The following is a 20105-nucleotide window of genomic DNA, read 5'->3' as shown; positions in this document are numbered from 1 at the left end:
AACTTCCAGAAGAATTTCTGTAAGAACTCCTGGAACAATCATGAAAGGAAATACATAGTTAAATTTCAAAAGAAATTCCGTGAGAAGTACCTGGATCAATTTAGATGAAGCTTTCGGAGAACCCTTGAATAAACTTCTGGAAGAATCTTAGATGGAGATATTTGTAGATTGTCAGAAGGAACTCCTGGTTTAATTTCTGAAGAAAGCACGGAGGAGACAATTGAAAGAATCCCGTAAGGAATTTCTCAAACAATCCCGAAAATATTTTTTGGGGAATCACAAAAGATTATCTGGATATAACTCCTGGTGAAATCTAAGAAAGAAAATCCTGGAAGAATTCCAGAAGCAACTATGGGAGGAATACGTAAAAGGAATCCTCGCAGAAATCTAAGATATCCTGGAGGAATCCTGGATGGAGTGAATGGAAAAAAATACTGAAGAAGTCCCGGGAAAAAAATCCTGGATTAATCCTAGAAGTAAGTCCTTGAGGTATCCCAGAAGAATCCAGGAAGGAATTCCTGAAGGAATCCAAAAAGGAACACCTGGAGGAATCCCAGAAGCAACTCCTGGGAGGGTTTTGAAAGAATACCGGAGGGGTTACCTGCCGAGATCTTGGAATGTATATCTCAGTGAACTTCTGAAGGAAGCCAAGAATGAACTGGGAGGAATCCCGAAAGGAACTTTTTAAGGAAACGCAGAAAGAAGTTTTGATGGAATCTCAAAAGAAATTCCGGTTGAAATCCCTGTAGAGATGTCTAAAGAAACTGCTGGTGGAAAAGAGGAGAAATAAAACTTTGAAAGAACTCCTGAAGGAAACCATGGAAGGAAACTTTTAGAAAAACCTTAGAAAAAAATCCTGGAGAAATCTCAGAAGGAAGATCTGGAGGAACTAAAAAGGGTGACATTCTCAAAAATGGGAATCTCAAAATAAACTTCTCTAGGAATTCCAAAATGAACTGCTGTAAGAATCTTAGAAGAAACTTCTGCAGGGTATTTCGAATGGCGTGGTGAATTTTATTCAAATGAAATCAATTTGATAATAGATTTATTAGTGAACAAACTAATATCTTCGGAAGAGCTTCTAGGCCAATATGGTAGCAGAACGATGGGTGGTTTATTGAGTCATTAGCTTTGGTGATAATCTCCACTGGTTGCACCTATGGTCTTGATGTCGGCGATCTGAACCTGGCAGTCGGCAATGTTTTCTTGCTATTGTTGTTTTTTCATAATATTCTATTAGCATACAAGTTAAAATTGAAATCAGAGCTAAGTTCGAGTTTTTTTTACATGAAAATTTTGTTGAGGGGGGGGGGGTGTTTAACAAGCTACGTCATTTATAGAGGGGGGTGTCTGAATTTGTGACGAAATGCTACGAGGGGGGAGGGGGGTATTAAAAATCGCTCAAAAAAGCTACGTCATCTATGGACGCCCCCTAAAACAGGCGGTCCGTAGTGTTATTCTTAATCAATTGAGATAACCGCTACCAACGCAACACAACTTTCAAACGAGCCCGAACAGCCACGCTACCCTACACATTGGCTTCTGGAAATTGGCTTCTTTAGCGGTGTTGAGATAATTACATATTCTGAATCTGCATGCGAAACTGAGCCGAAATCCAAATTTTCATGAATTTTGGTGACCGGGAACCTATTTAAAAATCAATTTGAAGTTTGTATGGGAACGATTTGTCGAATCACCCCTCGTCGCATTTTGTACTGGGTGAAGCTGTCAAACAGTTACTCAGCTGTCAAAAGGTGATTTCAAAAAATCTCTTTGAAATTGATTTTAGGTACCAAAATAAAGATCTAAAAATCTGAAAAAATCATGGTGGCTCAGAAAAAGGTGCTCTTTCGTATAAAATCAAAAAATCGATACATTTTTCTTAATTTAAAAACCCAATTGTAGAGGTCAAGCTATATTTTTGCAATACAAGCCAATTCATAGTGATCTATCACCAGATTGCATTGTTCTTTTGTTGCCTTTTCGCTGCTTGTGGTTTTACGGCTGGCTCGAAGGCCTCACACTCCACCCGACTAATCCAGGCAATAGAACCCGTCTTCCCGGAAGTATTCTACATTGTCATTTTCTTCCATTTCTTTTTTTATGGGTGACCAGGAGCTAATACCCCAAGTAACACAGAAAACATCTTTGAAATCAAATCTTCAAAAGATGTTTTATAAACGTATTATAAGGGCTTTATAAAACATCAAGAGTTATTTTTGAGTTAGTTTTCTGTTGGCTGCTTTTATATACCAACATAATATCATTAGCTAAAAAGCATGAAAAAACATGTAGATACTGCAAATATTCAACATTAATAATACAATCTTGGCAGCAACCAATGTTTACGTTACCAATTCCACGCTGGTCGTATGACGTCATGCTACGGCTATCTAATAAATGGTAAAAACTAGCCCAAAATATGGGATAATAAACCTGTGTTCGGCAAAAACACCCTCAGCGTTAAAAAACAACAAAGTTGTCCAATTAACTGAGCCAGATCAATTGAAAAGGTATCGGATACCATTGGAGTTCCAATGGCATTCGATACCAAACTGACAATGAGCTGCTTCTTCCTGGAATCCTCCGCCTCAACTTCAATTAAAAGAAGCGGTTGTGATTACCATTTTTAACCAAACAGAGTCAATATTCGCAAAGCGCTTGATCAGTAGCCAGTACGTTTGGCACTTTCCCTTATTAAATAATGAATGAAATTGTTGCCCACATCCAGTCTTGAAATTCTCCAATCACCAGACTCTGCTCCGATGTACTGCGTGTTGACTGTATTTCCAAGCCGATGGCCAACTCTCCAGACTCGCGAGCCATTCAATCATGGCTTGTTTCGTCCGGGTAAGTAGGGGTCAGGTGAATAATCACTGAAATCCTGATGAAATTACAATAAAATTAAGAGCCTCTGGTCCATGAGCAGAATGACTACCTACTTGTTTACTGTTGATTTTTCTTTTTACATTTTGACAGATATAGCCAGTACAATAAACCAAGTTATAATATAGTTATTTTGGTGTAGTAATGATTATCACCAAACTTACTAAAAAGCGTGTATGCTTAAAAGATGTTATCAAAGCGCATTATAAACGTAATTAAAAGCTCTTGTTGTATAGTTGCTAAAAAGATGTTACTTTGAAGAATTTCGAACTAATTCTAAATCAAAACAATATATTCGTGTTTTTGGTTCCTCTTTACTCCAGAAGAAAAATGATGCAACTTACAGTGCTGAATGAAATAATGAGAACCCACATAAGCATTTGAAACGAACTGGCAATATTGCTCAACTTGAATTTACAAATCAATTTGAGGAAACTGCTTTTAAGTTTTAGACTTGCTAACGACTATTAGTCAGAAATGGGTCAAGAGTCTAATTTTATTTATGTCCCAAATTTCCATTATATATAAAACTATTTTGAGCTGCACTGTAAGCTTCATGGATAATCTGCCATGTTGAATTTTTCGTGCCGTTAAAAAAAAGTCAACAAAACAATATTAAATGACTGATGAATGCGACATTTTTTTAATTTAAATCGTTGGCGCGTGAATAATAGATGACTGGAATTACAAGTTTCACCATAAAACTCACAGCGCAAGTGATAAAGTACTAAAGTCACCGAGTAAATTTCATTTTAATTTATACGAATATTTAAATATCATCGACTCTTTCAGTCTCCATGTTGAAAAAGATAGTTGCTTTTATTTAGAATATAAAATCATTGGATAGTTTTCACGTTTTTTTTCTGCTGGATATTACCACGCTTCACCTACAGTTGAGTCTTTTGAGAGATTGGTCGTATATATGCAATCTTCTAGTTATTTATCTTCCAAGCAGCTTATTTTCAACAATTGAAGCAGTACGCATTATAAATGTTTTTTACATATTTGTATCACTTGAAAATAACTTAATTATAATCTATACCTGGGATTGTGTTATATGTGTTATATGCAAGCTTAATAATTGACCGTCAACTTAATTTCAACTAATCACAACTAGAGAGTAGGTAAGAACGTATCTTTGGAGTATTGTTAGTGTTATTGAATACATCTTATAAAACATAAAAGATGTTTTATAAGCCGCCATTTTTTGCACTGTTTTCAATATATAAGTGTTCAATATAAAGTCGATAAAACAGAAAACATACAGCCGGTTATGTATGAATAGTGAATTATGAACTACTATAGTACTAGTTGTGTTACTTGGGACGTTACTTGAGCTTCATAAAGTGACTGAAAACCAGCGTAGTTATTAAATTACATAAAACATATCATTAATGCCTATATTTATAGTATGTAAGTCGCTGCTCAAGTTCAAATCAATTGGATTCCTGCTCTATATTCTGACAATGACCTTAGGGTAATATCTCACTTTGAAAAAGTCCTACACCAACTCAATGAGAAAGAGCCATGTTGCAAATGGTCATCCATATAATACGTAACTTCTTCAAAGAGTCTCATGAATAGTTTTGAAGCCTCAATCAAAAGTGTCGATTGATCAATGGATGTCACCTTCCGACAGCTACTCACGGTGCCCCGTCACATCGTTTGCGTTCATTCCACAATTCGCAAGATTGAGTCCAATTAACAAAAGCCCCCCGTCAATAAGTGACGATATCTTCCCAGCTGGCGGTTGCGTTGGTTTATTGTAAACCAACTTACTCCGTTGAGTATACTACTGCATTGTGTGTGACAAGAAGCGTTCTCCAGGAGAAACGATATTTTGACGAAACCCGCTCACCGTTTTCTCTCCTGTGTAAAGTGCCCAGCTAGAAGTTTGCGACAGATTGTACTGATAACGGCTACGACGCTATGCAGTTCAGTATCCACCGTCTAACATTGAACATTACAGTTGCTAGTGGACCGGTAAACAAGTTACAGTTGATAGTTTCTGCTGGCTGACACGCAAAATCGATTGTGATTCGCTAGTTGTATATTGTTTTATAACCGATAGTGCATCGGTTATAAAACAATATACAACTACTGCTCATTATTGTGTATGAAATTTTGTGCAAATTTGAGAAGTTATAGTGCGATAGTGACTTGACGTCAACATACATTTATGAAAAGTTATAAAGAGAGGATGTACTGGAAATCTGTTAAAAGTGTCCTATAATCTAATTAGAAGGAAAATTTAAATGAACAAAAAAAATGGGAGAAACCGTAATAAAGTAACGGCGAGAATATAAATTCAGTGCGACAATTAGGCCGTTACAAATATTTATTTCACTTTTTGTCCCACCACTCTTTGACGGGTCGAGGGGGGGGGATAAAAATAATAAAGCCTTTTATCTGAAAATATTAAAAACTCATCGGATTTGTTAAAGAATTCTCACCAATGCCCGATATTTTGATAAATATTTTTTTCTCTGCCCCCTCAAAATGTTAAACCCAGCCAAAAATTTTCGAAGGGAGGGGAGACAAAAAGTCAAAATTAAATTTGTATCAGCCTTATTGCAGTCTTTTGAAATATTCAAGAGCAAGTGAGCGACAATGTTCTGTGACGTGATTTAATATGATACTGCCGTATTTTTATCTCGTGATTACTGCCAGCAGATACGGCAAGGCGATTCCGGATTAGATAATTGGCAATGAGCTTTTCAGGGGTTTTAAAATTTCTGCTTGAAAGATTGGCTATTATTATTTTTATTATTTTCAAGGTTGTTTTATTCAAAAGTAGATTGTAGCTGATTGTAGTTGGTGCACCTAATTAAATACAACCTTATAAAGCGTTTTTAATTTGCTACACGCAGAGAAATAACACCCCTCAATATATGTATCAGCCAAAAGTTTGGGGTCACTTTCGTAAAACATGGAAAAGTGATTTGGTGATATCTTCGTCATCTATAGTTCAATTTTAAGTCTTTTTAGCTCATTTCAAAGATAAATAACTAAATTTACGTTTGATGTCTTTAACTTAACGTATTTAACGATTTTTGTATATAAAAATGTTATGGAAAGTTAACACATTTCACCACACTTCAAAAAATCAGGCAACTTTACGTTAAGTTTTAGTATGTAAATTTCAACAAATAGATGTGGTTCAATGTCTATGCAGTAAGTATCATTCATTTTGTTTCAAATAAGCCAAGATATCATCAAATCAATTTTCCATGTTTTACGAAAGTGACCCCAAACTTTTGGCCGATACATCATTTTGAGGGATGACCCCAAACTTTTGGTCGATAACATGAAAAGTTAATTTACTTAATAACTTTTTTCTAGATTTTTTAGCTAAGTTCTGTAAAAAGCAGTTGAAAGCTAATAGAAAATGGGTTATATTACGTCTCTCATCCTAAAATTTGATCGACCCAATATCCAGCGACACTGCCGTAGGTTTATTTTCATTTTTTAGGAAATTTGGCAACTTTGGGTTGAATTTACACACAAAATTTTTTGAAAAAGTTTCTTTTAAATCGTGTTCAAAGTTTCTTTAACTTATGATCTTTTGAATGAGACCTAGGTTTTTGAAATCGGACGCAAATTGGCGAAGATATGGCCCTGAAAAAAATGACATGTTTTTGAACGGGTGACCCCAAACGATCAAAAGAGTGTATTAGAACTTATTTAGTAACGAGTTTGATATCAAAGCAAATTCTGCTCTCCGATTATTATCAATAACATATTAATATCAAAATTTGTAATTGAAATATTTTCTGAATTCACTGTTATTAAGTTGTTATTGAAACTAACAAGACAAGTTATTGAAATGGTTTTCCATGAACATTTTTTTGTTATGGACTTTGTTATTTTGCCGCTTATGACAGACAAGTTTATAACACAATATGTTATGGTAATACCTTAAAAATAATCGATTTTATTATTCAGTTATTTTGCCCAAATAACACAGCTTCTTATGCTGTTGTTATTCCCTTCTGCTCGGGAGAGCTTAGTTAACTAAGGTAAGAGCATCAAGTGCCCAAAATAGGTCCCCCTGCTCAAATGGTCCCAGACCCTACACCCCGTTGATCTTAGCGAAGCCCTCGTGCGACGTGGGAATTATTTCTTGGACCGGAAACCAACCGGTTGCATAGATCGCCGCTTGCCTTGCCCAGTTCCCGTTATCGCACTGTTTTGATTTTGTCGGTGTACATTTTTCAATCTAATTTACAAGAAAAATACAACTAGCTATGTATGAAAACTGAAATATAAACTCTTATATATAGCAATTGTGTTACTTGGGCCGCTTGGTGCCCCTGAGCTCTTGTTACTCTTCTGCCTATCTACTAGGGTTAACTAGGGTAATAACATTCTAAACTTTATAGAGAATTAAAACATTGATTGATTGATTTGTCTTTATTTCAGAGACTTTCAGCCCTTGGCTTGTTAAAACAATAAAACGTGCGTAGGGGTGGTGGGGGTAAAGTGTACAACTTAAGCATTTTGGTCGTTTCCCGCGGAAATGCGGTCAAATCCATCTGCTTTTCCGAGTAACATGGAAGGTAATGATATACTCTAGAAATCTTGTAAGGGGTTGCATTTAAAAAATATTGTTTTCTTTGAATATTTTCTCCACCAAATCGTGCATCAAAATAGTGTGAAAAAAAAATTTATGGGGGTAAAATGGACAATCGATGGGGTAAAATGAACAAGTCGTTAAAAGTTATATAACAGCATATTGTTTCTATGTTTTTAAATACAAACTATCAAATTTCATACGATACCTTTATTTTGTTCTTTTCATACTTTTAATACAAACTTTGAAACACACTTAAATAATTATTGTAAAAATAGTGTAAAAAACAAGCACTGTTTTGTATGGAAATTATATTTTGAAGATATAAAATATTTTTTTATATCTTTTTACTTCAACTTTCCCACGACAGGTATGACGGCTGATGATTCAGAAGTTTGCAAAAAAATATGAAATTTTGGTGAAATTTGAACCGATTGTCCATTTTACCCCCACGGTCTGATTTTGTTTAAATTATTTCCAAATTTTTTTTTTTACAAAACTTTATTTTTTTCCGGTCAAATATATTCTTCTACGTGGACTTCATTTGTATAGGGTGTAAAACTTGTAATAATTTAAAAAAAAACTTACGAGAAAACCTTAGCAACTATAAGCAGATTTTACATCATTTCCGATTTTTCACGTGGTTTTTAAAGTTTTTGTCATCTTGAAGAGGTATGTTTGATTTTAATGTTCAAGATTAGCAAAAGTAGAATGATGCTTAGGCATGTTGAAACATTTTGAAAAACAATAAAAGTCATGAAACTGTACCCTATCCATTTTACCCCACCTGTCCACTTTACCCCCACCACCCCTAAATGAATAAATTTCGTATAGTAAAATATAGTTTTATCATTTCATAAGATGTGGTTTTCCTATCACATACCTCTATGTTTAACTATTAATAAATGCGATATGGGTGTTCTGATAAAATGCCTTAAACATGACGATTTGAATCAATTTCACTATTGTAACGAAAAATGTATCACTTCCGGAAAAAAATGGTGTGCACGTGATGCTAGGTGGTCGTTGAATTAGCTGAATTCGACCGTGAGATCAAAGTTCTTGAAAAACCTGAAACCTACCGGTGAGCAAAATGACATTACACCTAGATGATTGATCTTTATATCTTTTGAAAATTCCCCATTTATTATATCGCAATCTGACCGAGGCATTTGCATCATCATCACAATAAACAACATTGTATGTAGTAGGTGCACATACTTAGCAGAACTGGGAGGTAAAAACCGACGTTAGTCCGATGTGCAGCGCTTTTGCCGTTGGCATTGATTGTTCAATAATGTTCCGGTAGCAACCGGTCTATCATATCTGCTTGTAGTCGTTCGGCCAGAAATGCACTTAATGCATCATTATTACTAACTGACTGCTATAATTTTTAAATGCACAAGTGCAAAAGTGAACTTCAAAAGCAAATATACTAGTGTGTTTCGTTCCTGCGAAGGCTTAAAATAGAACAATATTGCAATGTCTTTCTTTTGGATGGGAACACTTAAACTGTCTTTGATTCTTGCTGGTACTTACGTCGTAATTAAAAGGTAACAATATTACACGTGTACGTTTAGTTTACAAGCTTATCACTCAATTGTATCAAAACGATAACCATCATTCTACACACTGTCAATCTATTTTCGCCCTACAGGAACTCTTACGGTCGAAGAGGTTTACAAAGACCGCGACCAATTCGCCGCATTGGTCCGAGAAGTCGCAGCCCCTGACGTAGGGCGTATGGGCATCGAAATCCTCTCGTTCACCATCAAGGATGTCTACGATGATGTGCAGTATCTACAATCTTTGGGCAAAGCGCAAACTGCCAGCGTCAAGCGGGACGCCGATGCCGGAGTTGCGGAAGCTAACAGGTAGGATTGCTTTTGAAGGCTGTTATGGATGCAAATTTGTGTTTATTTTTTATAAATGTATGGTTCGATAATGAAAACAGAGTTCATCAGAGATCACCGTTCTTGAATCATCCTGTTTAGAGAATTCAAAAGGTATTTTGATGAGTTTTTCTATGAATTCTCCAGTAATTTATCCCTTGTCTTTCCAATTTCTGGTGAAACATCAGAGAATACAAATATGGTTGCCACAATGACCAACTTGAAAACCCTATTCGCGTTTTAAAGGCTACTAATCTTGAAAATTCGTAAACAAATGCGCCCGATTTGGATTATCTGCCTCGATGCTTCGTTTGTCCGGTATGCGCCTCTAAAGATTGTATAAAAAATTAAAGCGAGACAGACGTTTTGATGTTTTACTTTAAAAAAATCAATCTACCTTTTATAAACCATGCAGACAAGTTCTGAGAAAAGTCTACGCTCTATGATTTTTTTTTTTAGAATTTTGTGTTGACCACATTCAACGAGGATATTGATTTGCCAAATTTCTTTCGACAAAGTATTGCCAAATTGGGTTTCACAAATTTCACAGTATCAAATTGTTCAGAAGTTTACAATTGCTTAAAGAAAGCTTTCAATTGGAATTTCTAAAGATACAGGGGGTGGCCAAAATGTTTGGGATAGGCAATTTTTTTTTCTCTCACAAAAAATTCAACATGTTGTAACTTTTCATAGAGTGCATCAAAAGTTCTCCAATTTTGACTGTTTGTCAACCTATTATATGTGCATCATTGGTACAAATTTGAGCTCGATTGGTTAAGCTTTCGCGAAGCTAGAACCGTTCTCGTAAAACACTATTTTTCAGAAAACTAATTTTTGAACTGTCATATCTCGGAGACCAGTGAACCGAATTTAATGAAATTTTGAGCGATTATCAACAATACATTAATGCTTCAAAATTCTATAAAACGTAGGTAATTTTCAAACGTTGAAATAAGTTATGATGGATTGCATGTTGATTTTTTTAGTGAGAGAAAAAAAAAGTTGCCTATCCCAAACATTTTGGCCACCCCCTGTACTTACGTTTTGAAACCCGCTGAAACCACTGTTAAACTCGCCTGAGAATATGTGAAACTCTTCAAAACTCACCTGAAACTTCCTGAAACGCACTCAAACGCCTTGAAACGTCTCTGAAGGCCCCGTGAAACTAACCTAAGAGCCAGTAAAGTCTCCTTAAATATCTATGAAACCTCCTGAAACCCATTTAAATGCCTTGAAACGCTTTTGAAACCCCCTGTAATACTCGTGACGCTCAACGGATAGCTTGTGAAGATCCATAAAACTCGCCAGACGCTTCCTCAAACGCCCCTAAACGCTTCTGAAACCACCATGAAGCTCCCGTGAAACTTACCTGAAAGCCTAGACAGTCCCGTTGAAACGCTCCTGAAACGCCGTGAAACGTCCTGAAATGTCTTGAAAGCTATCTGAAACCCCAGCTAAGTACACCTGAGAGCCTATAAAACCCCCTTAAAACCCTCTGAAACTTCCTGAGGTACCATGAAACGTTTCTGAAATCCCCTGAGGCTTCCGTGAAGCTTACCTGAAAGCCTGTGGAGCCACCTAAAAGCCCTCTGAAACCTCCTGGAGCGCCATGAAACTCCTCTGAGACCCCCCAAGAAGCCCCCTGAAACTCATCTGAGAGCCTCTGCTGCACCCTAAATCCTCTTTGAAAGCTCTTGAAACGACCTGAAACGTCTTGAAACCTTTCTGAAACCCCTGCTGAGTCTGTAAAGCTCTCCAAAAACCCTCTGAAACACCTTGAATCGCCTTTGAAATCCCCTGAAACCCCCGTGAAACTTACCTGAGAGCCAGTGGAGTAGATCTGTTTATAAATTTTCATCCGCTGCTCTAGTAAGGTTCTTGAATCTTATGATAAAATGAATTTTTTGTCAAATTTTCGCTCATTTAGTAAATATTTGAATGTGCTTCAAGTGATTTTTTGTCTTTTTGATCTTTGAAAAAATATTCGAACGGAAAGATTTACATGAATGCTATTTTCCCACCAAAAAGTCATCAATGCATGCATTCCAGGCAATTTTCATTCGTAAAATAAAGTTTTCTGGATATCTCTCCAAACAAACCTCGAATTATTACCGGAAGTACTTCTTCACACTGTACAAGTATATATGAACGAATTTTAGAGGATATGATGAGCTTTGATTTCGAGATATAATCGCTCAAGTAAATCTTTCCGTTAGAAAATTATTAGGTGTACTCACTAAACAGATTAAGTCGCTGCGTAAGCCATGATTTTCTGCTTATTTGAAATGTTTCATGATTTTGCATAAGAAATAATCAAAGATTGCCTTGGTGATCGCAACATTTAATCAGTTTAATCAGTTTACGCTGTTAAGTGAATCCCCCTATTATTTTTCAAAGATATAAAAGTCCAAAAATTACAGAAGCACACTCAAATGTTTAATGGGTCTCCAGTTAGCCTAGTGGTTATGGCTATCGCTATGGATCGCCAATCCGGAGACGGCGGGTTCGATTCCCGTTCCGGTCGGGAAAATTTTCTCGACTCCCTGGACATAGTGTATCACTGTACTTGCCTCACAATATACAAATTCATGCGGCAAAAGAAAGCCCTTCAATTGAAAACTGTGGAAGTGGTCAAAGAACACTAAGTTGAAGAGAGGTAGGCCAAGTTCCGTAGAGTCAATGAGACCCAAGCAACACACAAGTTATATAAGAGTTACGGCAGCACAGATTTTGGTTGTATAGTAATACATTTAACGTTATTCAAGTCAATCGTCAATTTGACTTCTATACAACCAAAACTTGCGCTGCCGTAACTCTAATATGACAAGAGTGTTACTTGGGGAAGAAGATGAAGAAGAAATAAAATATTTATCAAATAAGCTAAAAATTTGATAATACGTTCATTTCATCATGAAATTTGAGAATTTTACTTGACCGGTGGGTTTCCAGTGTTGTTATATATGTTTACTGTAGACATGGCCGGGTCTAAGGGGGCCGGGGGCCAAGGACCTTTTGCTCATCGCATTTGTACATCGAAGGGACTTCCACATTCGCTCCGGCCCCGGCACCCACAATCGTTAATCCGGTTCTGACTGTGGAGCCACCTAAAACCACTCTGAAACCTCCTGAAACGCCCTGAAACTCCTCTGAGACGCCAAGGGCTGAAAGTCTCTTTAATAAAGACAAATCAATCAATCAATCTTCTGAGACACCCAAGAAGCCCACTTGAAACTCACCTGAGAGTCAATGCAGCCCCCTAAAGCCTTACTGAAAGGTCTTGAAATGTCCTGAAACGCCTTAAACGCCCTGAAACGACATGAAATGCGTTTTGAAATGCCTTGAAATGCCTTGAAACATCTATGAAACCTGCTGAAATTTACGTGAAGATCACCTGACAGCATGTGGAACCCCCTAAAAGCCCTCTGGAAATTCGTCAAACGCCCTGAAACGCCTTGAAACCCCCTGAAGCCCCTTGACATTCACCTGAAAGACCCCTAAAAGCCCCTTTGAATCCTTCTGGAAAGCCCTGAAACTACTTGAAACGCCTTGAAACGCACTTGAAATTCCCCTGAAACCCCCTTAAGCTCATCAGAGTGCCTGTGAAGCTTCTTCCCTTTGGAACCTCCTGAAACACCCTAAAAAGTCTTAAAACGTTTCGTTTCCTCCCATGATATATGAGATTACTGTGCGGAGTCTCGATAGGGCCAGCGGATCCCTCCAAGATGAGAGTTCTAGCCATCGCAGCGCGCTAGCATGTGGTCTATATGCCGACGGGTCTTCAGGTAGTTTCCTCGCCTCTGGCTTTGGCAATTGAATCAGGCTCTGCCGCTGCCAATCCTCTGGGAAAACTCCCTTGTCCAGCCATTTCTGGATAGCAGACCTGAACATCTCGAGAGCCTCTGCAATAGCTACTTTTAAGGCCAGGTTAGGCCCCTCGATGATCCCCTCCAACATCTCTGGACTTGCTCTGTTGGAGCCATTAAACTTCTCGTCCTTCACGACTTATAGGCATCACCCCACGGATTCGCGTTGGCACTCTGACAGAGACCCTCGAAGCAGGCCTTTTTGATTGTCTTTATCTCGGTCTTCAGCGCCGCTTTTGCAGCGGCGAATACCACCCGTCGCCGTTCGTTTCGCTCTTCCTCAGTTCGTGTTTGCTGCATTCGCCGCCTTGCTCGTAGGCAGGTGCGGCGCAGGTCCACAATCGCTTATTTCCACCAGTAAGCTGGTAAGCTTTTAGTGGGTCGAGGAGAGAGTAGTCCTGGCTTCTACCGGCATTGTAGAAGACGGCCTCAACCCCACACTACCCTAACCTTCCTGTTAGGGTGTCTGATGAGCAGATTTATCCCCCTATGGTTTAGAAGGAAAAAAAAAACAGTAAGCTGGTGGTCTCCCATTTCTAGCGTGGACTCGCCTAGGCATGGTCGCATTGCACGAACGCGAGAGCACCGCTACCAGCTCGTCGCCGTCTAAACCAAGAAGGTTTCGCTCACTGCGGAACGCTTCCCTAAATACCCATTCATCGAAGTATGATGTCATCCACCTACGAGGGATTGGACTTGGCCTAGCCGCCTCTTCCTCTACCGGCAGCCTGCTCGCTGTGTAGTGTAGCTATCGTCTACTCTCCAGTTCGAACTACTTGTTAGGGCAGAACTACAAAAAGTAACGCCAATAATCGATTCCGTACCGTTCCGACTAAAGGTACTCTTAGTACGATATGTAGTATGGCCAGTGTCTGCAGCAGGATCTGACCCCGCTGGTTCGTGAAACGGCTTTCCCATTACACGGCCCATGCATTAAAGTCATCCGATATTACCACCGGCCTTCGCCCTGTTAGCACGGTCGCCATACAGTTCAGCATCTGTGTTACCTTTTCGATCGGCCACCGCGGAGGCGCTTAACAGCTACAGAAGAATACACTGTTTACTTTGGCGACCACAAAGCCCTCATAGGTAGTAGACACCAACTCCTGGACGGGGTATTATTTACCCGTCATCCATATCGCCGCCATTTTTCTGGACCCATCCGCGACCCAATTTCCGTTACCGGCTGGTACTCGGTATGGGTCCGCTATGATGGCGATATCCGTCTTCCACTCAAACCGTCTGACAAAGTAGTTGCTGAGCTGCGTCACAGTGGTTAAAGTTCAGCTGCGTTACCTGCAATGTGATTTGTGCGGCATTCTTGAAGGCCGGGCATCTTGAACTTGGACCACTCGTTGAATGCCGGTACAAATCAGACAATAATTATTTGATGGACTCGTGCAGCCTTGTGCCTTATGGCCTTTGGCGCCGCATCTCCTACATAGTTTGCGCCTGTCTGGGCCTTTGCAGTCCCATGACTTGTGTCCTGATTACAGACACCTGAAACAAACCTCCGGTGGCTCGTGGAAGGTCGGATGACATACGCACCAGCATACCTTGATTTTCCCTAGTTTAACTGACTTTTTTTACGTCCGCCTCAGGTAGCTAAACCAAAGCTGTGTTCTGATGTCCCTGATGTCCCCTTCCGTAGCCTAACGATCATATCTTCAGGCTTGCCGAAACAAACCACCCTTCCCTATCAGTCTACGACAAAAGTCCCCCGTCCTACTAGTTAGTTACCCAGTCTTCCGTACGCCCCGCACAGTGTCACAAGGAGATATGGATAGGAGTTGCTGGGAAAACGCTATTGACCTCAGGTATTTTCCCTCCCCTGTTGGGGAAATTAAGCCACTGCGTCCAATGAGCTGAACTTTTGTGGCATACCTCAGGTATTAAGCGTTACCCAACCTTTGCTTTGCAACGTACACAGATAAAAATAATGAGATTTACATGTCATGTGAACTTCAGTTTAGTCATGTAAATTTAGTGTTATGATGGTTTTATATATCATGTAAATTTGTGTTATATGTCATGTAAACACACAGAGTCATGCTGAATTACATGACATATAATGGAAGTTTACATGATATTTTATGACTTTTACATGATATGTCATGTAAACTTCTGTGATATCCCACGCTCCAATCATGTGCATCATATGACACAAAATTTTAAACTATTTTTTCGTTATGTTTGTAATAGTTAGCTATGAATATAGTTTACTAAAATGAGCTTAGTTGTAAATGTGTTCAACTCAGTCACTCAGTCACCTAAACTTCACTTTATTCAAGGGATGCTGGAATACGAGAGGCTGAATGTGAAAAGAGCGCAATGGATGTTAAATATTCAACTGACACCAAAATCGAAGACAATGCACGAATGTATAAGCTACAGAAGGCCAATTTTGACCAGGAAATCAACACTGCGGTAAGATTCTTCACGGATGACAAACGTATCAGAACTTAATCACGTGGTATAATTCCCATTCCAGAAAGCTGAATCACAACTTGCCTATGAGCTGCAAGCGGCGAAAATTCGTCAGAGAATCCGTAACGAGGAAATTCAGATCGATATTGTGGAACGTCGTAAGCAGATCGAGATCGAAACCCAGGAAATCAATCGAAAGGATTGCGAACTGTCCGCCACGGTGAAACTTCCGGCGGAAGCCGAGAGTTACCGCGTGCAGATGATTGCCGAGGGAAAGCGCACCCAAACGGTCGAGAATGCCAAGGCCGAAGCCGAGCGGATCAAAAAGCTCGGTGCCGCGGAAGCTCACGCCATCGAAATGGTCGGTAAGGCGGAAGCCGAACGCATGCGGATGAAGGCCAACGTGTACAAACAGTACGGAGATGCCGCCATTATGAACATCGTTCTGGAATCGTTGCCAAAGGTACGTTTGGGGTATGATTGGATGGCTAGTTCAAATTTAAAATTTTGTATATTTTTTTAGATTGCGGCTGAAGTTGCAGCTCCATTGGCCAAGACCGAAGAGATCGTTCTGATCGGTGGCAATGACAACACTACGAATGACGTGACACGCCTTGTCGGTCAACTTCCGCCAGCAATCAACGCACTGACCGGAGTGGATCTGTCCAAGGTTTTAGGTAAAATACCAGGGGCAAAGGCATAATAAACCTACAACTGTGCTAAGCGACCATTGTGCAGCTAATTGATCGTTCTAGAGAATATTTCCGATTAGAACACGTTTAACCAAAAAAAAGTTGTTTACTCGAACAAAACCGCAGCATACTGTACAATACCGATCAAACCAATCATCTGCTACGAATGAATGCAAAACATCAAAGTGCTTGACTTATTACTAATCCAGGAATGTTTTACTCCTTTTCGGGTACCGTCGGTGAAATGGAAATTTTCACATATCTGGAACTAAAAAAACAAAACAGATTAAAACAATCAAAAGTGAAAACAGACGCCCAAATTCCCATAAATTTAAGCATAGTAAAGAAACTTCACCCATCTGTTCAATCAGTTATTAATCAAAGAGCATAACACTAACACAACAAATGAAGCGTATCATGATCATCCGTTTTCTTCTGCATTTATCAGACATTGGATTTACCGACCTCTTCCAAACATTGTTCTGCTGAGGAAATTTTAAATTTGTTGAAAGAATGTGCAATTGCATCTTTTTCAAAAAAGAATTTTGTGTTACTATTTGCTTCAGTAACTAAAAATGACGCTAAGGTGTTTTCGAAATGCATTTTTATACTTCTTATCAACCAGCTCAGCTCGACGAAATGAGCAAATATCAATTGTCAACTGTCGACCAATTTGAATTCTCTTGGAATCAAATCAAAGTTGCCACATCCTATAGGAAAACGTTATTGAATTTTATTTTGATTGGAAGTTTCGTTACCGAGATATCTTACGAAGAATACTTGGGGTTGGGAGCAATACTATTTGACTATTTTACAATTATTTGTGGTTGACTCAATTTCTCATGCATTTTTAACTGACTGAAGATTGTTTGTCAGTTAACAAAAGATACAATATTATATGTAAGTAAAATTTCATTATAATGGGTGGTTTGAACATAGACATATGAATAAAATAAGACCCATCAATCAAAATAACAAAAAAACGTTATTCAGTCGAAGGTACAATTCTTGCAAAAAATATCTCTAACATTATCAACAATAACAATATAGTTGATTAGATACTTACTTTCTTTCAAGCATGAGCAGAATGTACAACCACACAAAGCGATTATGTTTAATACAAACATTACAACAAAGTGCGCAAAATCGATCAATCCATCTTTCCCGCTACTCACCGCATAAAAACAAAGGCGCCACCGTAAATGGACTGTAACACAGTGACAGCAGTCGAGTTACGTCAAACACACAAGGGGCTGTCCATTAATTACGTAGGGGATTTTTTACGATTTTCAGACACCCCCTCCCCCCCTTGAAAGATTTTTTGTATGAGAACCCAAAAATTTTTGTATGGCGCGTAAGATTTCTCAAACACCCCCCCCCCCTCCCCCCATAAACCCTTACGTAATTAATGGACAGCCCCCAAGGCTACGGTGGCGCTATCTGTTCATTTCATAGCGTAAAACGGCCGCTATGAAATGAACATATAGCGCCACCGTGGCCGCCTTGTGTGTTTGACATAACTCCACTGCTGTCACAATGTTAATGCCCGTATACCGTGGCGCCCTTGTTTACATGTGGCGAGTGCTAGGAAAGTTCGCTTCATTGATCCATTGGGAACGGTTGCAGTATTTCTATTTTGACTATTTCGGCATCAACTGACGATGTTGATGAAAACGTTATTGCCAAAGCATAATAAAGACTATACACGTAATTGTAAATGGTTCCGTGTCATTTGACCGTACGCCATTTGGCCGAATGCGGTTTTGCGAAGGGCATTTGGCTGAAAGGTTGATATGGCCGAATGCCATTTGGCCGAATGTCGTTTGGCCGAAAAATGAATGATGAACTTAAATGAATATGCCACTGATGTCCGCATCAGTAGAACTCGAAAGAACAGCTTATGATTCAAAGGAAAAATCCTTGATAAATATTGAAAGTTTGGCAAATGGCATTCGGCCAAACGACCCATTCGGCCAGATGGCATTCGGCCTAATGGCATTCGGCCAAATGGCATTCAGCAAAACGGCGTTAAGTCAAATGGCCGGACGACATCGAGATCGAGATTTTTCCAAGAATCAATTAATATGCATAGTTCAGAGCGTTCATGATTAACAAAAATTTTAATCATGATTAATCATTGATGATTAAAATTCCAATTTTGGTGATTATTGATTATGATTAATGATTAATTTGCTTTTTAGGATGATTAAAGATTATGATTAATGATTAAATTTGGTTTTATCTGTGATTATTGATTATGATTAATGATTGAAAATGGCTCATTGATTAAAAATCATGATTAATCATGATTAATCAATCACAAAAAACTGGAAATGATTAAAATATATTTATTGTTAAACATGTTTTTGAAGTTTCAAAAGTAAAAGGTAACTCTGTCCGCTAGATTTTTGAAAAAAGAATCATAAATTATATTACTAAGAACAGCATTTGAACCAATTTGAATTGAATCATATATTTTATATGATGAATCATTTTTGGTGATGAATGATTCATGATTGATTAATATTTTTTCTTATGATTATGATTACTGATTAATGATTAGATTGTAAAAACAGTGTGATTAAGATTAATGATTAATGATTAAATGAGATTTTTTTGTGATTATGATTAATGATTTTGATTAATCATAATCATTAATCATTAATCATGATTAAATTTATGATTAATCATTAACGCTCTGGCATAGTTATCCTACAGAAAAAAAAAATAACCCACAGACAAACCGACGTAACACTTAGAACACCTTCCGTGAAAATTGATCGACCAGTTCACACTACCACCACATGGTGGACATCTTTCCCGAAACACTGTGTTGTGCCACAACATCGGCAGAAGGCGCTAGTGTAAGATGTCAAACACAAAGACAAACGATGCGCGCCTCTTGTTATGAAGGTTACAACTACAGTCAGGTTTTTTTTACGCGGGGATACGTTCCGCGTAAAAAAAAACTCAGTTCAAAATCCGAAAAACCGCGTCATCATTTCTCGACGAATCGTGCAAAAATAAGACGATGAAATTTTTTTTTGTATGGAGTTTTCATTTACGCGGCCGCGTAAATGAAAACCGCGTAAAAAAAACCTGACTGTATGAAGTTTTAAAACGATTGTCAAAACAGTTAGGTAGTGGTCGACGGGAATTTCGCGATTCTGTGATAATTCTATTGTATGATCTTCCTTGACACGTATAAGCCATTTTAAACATGCATATAGAAGAATTCGAATGACCCCAAATTGTAGAGGCGCTAGGTGAGATGAGGAGAAAATCGTTTGTTTACATCGAAAATTCAATTTTTCGTCTTCAAAATTAACTCATATTTTGCCTTGGTAGTTGCTATTTTCCTTTGGTAATGGCTTCCATTATCATCATTATTGATGCGCACGCCAACACCGGATTGGGCAGCTAACAAAAAATCCGGAAGATCGCCCGCCGGAGGCATAGCAAGAGCTCCTCAAATTTATCACATAAATTGTTCGTAAGTACCTACCTACCGGATCTAAGCGCATCTGAAAGAGAATTTAATTTTCTTTCCAAAAAGTGCTCATTTGTTTCTCTACGATGCGGAATTCGATAAGAAAAAGTAAAAAAGTGCACTTTGCCTATGCTGCGCCATGGCAAATTTTGGTGGAGTCACTTTTTTCATAGGGTTCTCATTCCTGCCACCAGAGAAAAGAGTGATCGTTAGCTTCCGTCAAAGTTGCTTATATGTCTCTACAGTCAGTAGGGAATGAGAGTCGCTACTAAAGACCGATGA

At 38.4% G+C, this 20105-nt stretch overlaps 1 protein-coding gene across 3 annotated transcripts in view; it reads left to right on the top strand.

The window, feature by feature from the left end:
* LOC109403272 (flotillin-2) overlaps nucleotides 1-18152 on the top strand; it is a 37871-nt gene extending 19719 nt beyond the window's left edge. For 2 of the 3 annotated variants that reach the window (XM_062855407.1, XM_062855406.1), the window contains exons 4-7: nucleotides 9117-9333; nucleotides 15506-15641; nucleotides 15706-16104; nucleotides 16165-18152. In XM_062855407.1, coding sequence (XP_062711391.1) covers nucleotides 9117-9333; nucleotides 15506-15641; nucleotides 15706-16104; nucleotides 16165-16344 — 932 coding nt within the window. In that variant the 3' untranslated portion in view covers nucleotides 16345-18152. Of the gene's footprint in view, nucleotides 1-8304; nucleotides 9013-9116; nucleotides 9334-15505; nucleotides 15642-15705; nucleotides 16105-16164 lie in introns of those variants that run through there. The other variant, XM_019676074.3, reaches the window with a different exon arrangement.
* The last annotated feature ends 1953 nt before the right edge of the window (nucleotides 18153-20105 follow it).

This window comes from Aedes albopictus, chromosome 3 (assembly GCF_035046485.1).
Source record: "Aedes albopictus strain Foshan chromosome 3, AalbF5, whole genome shotgun sequence".
Classification (NCBI taxonomy): domain Eukaryota; kingdom Metazoa; phylum Arthropoda; class Insecta; order Diptera; family Culicidae; genus Aedes; species Aedes albopictus.
This window is presented reverse-complemented; position numbering and strand designations above follow the sequence as displayed.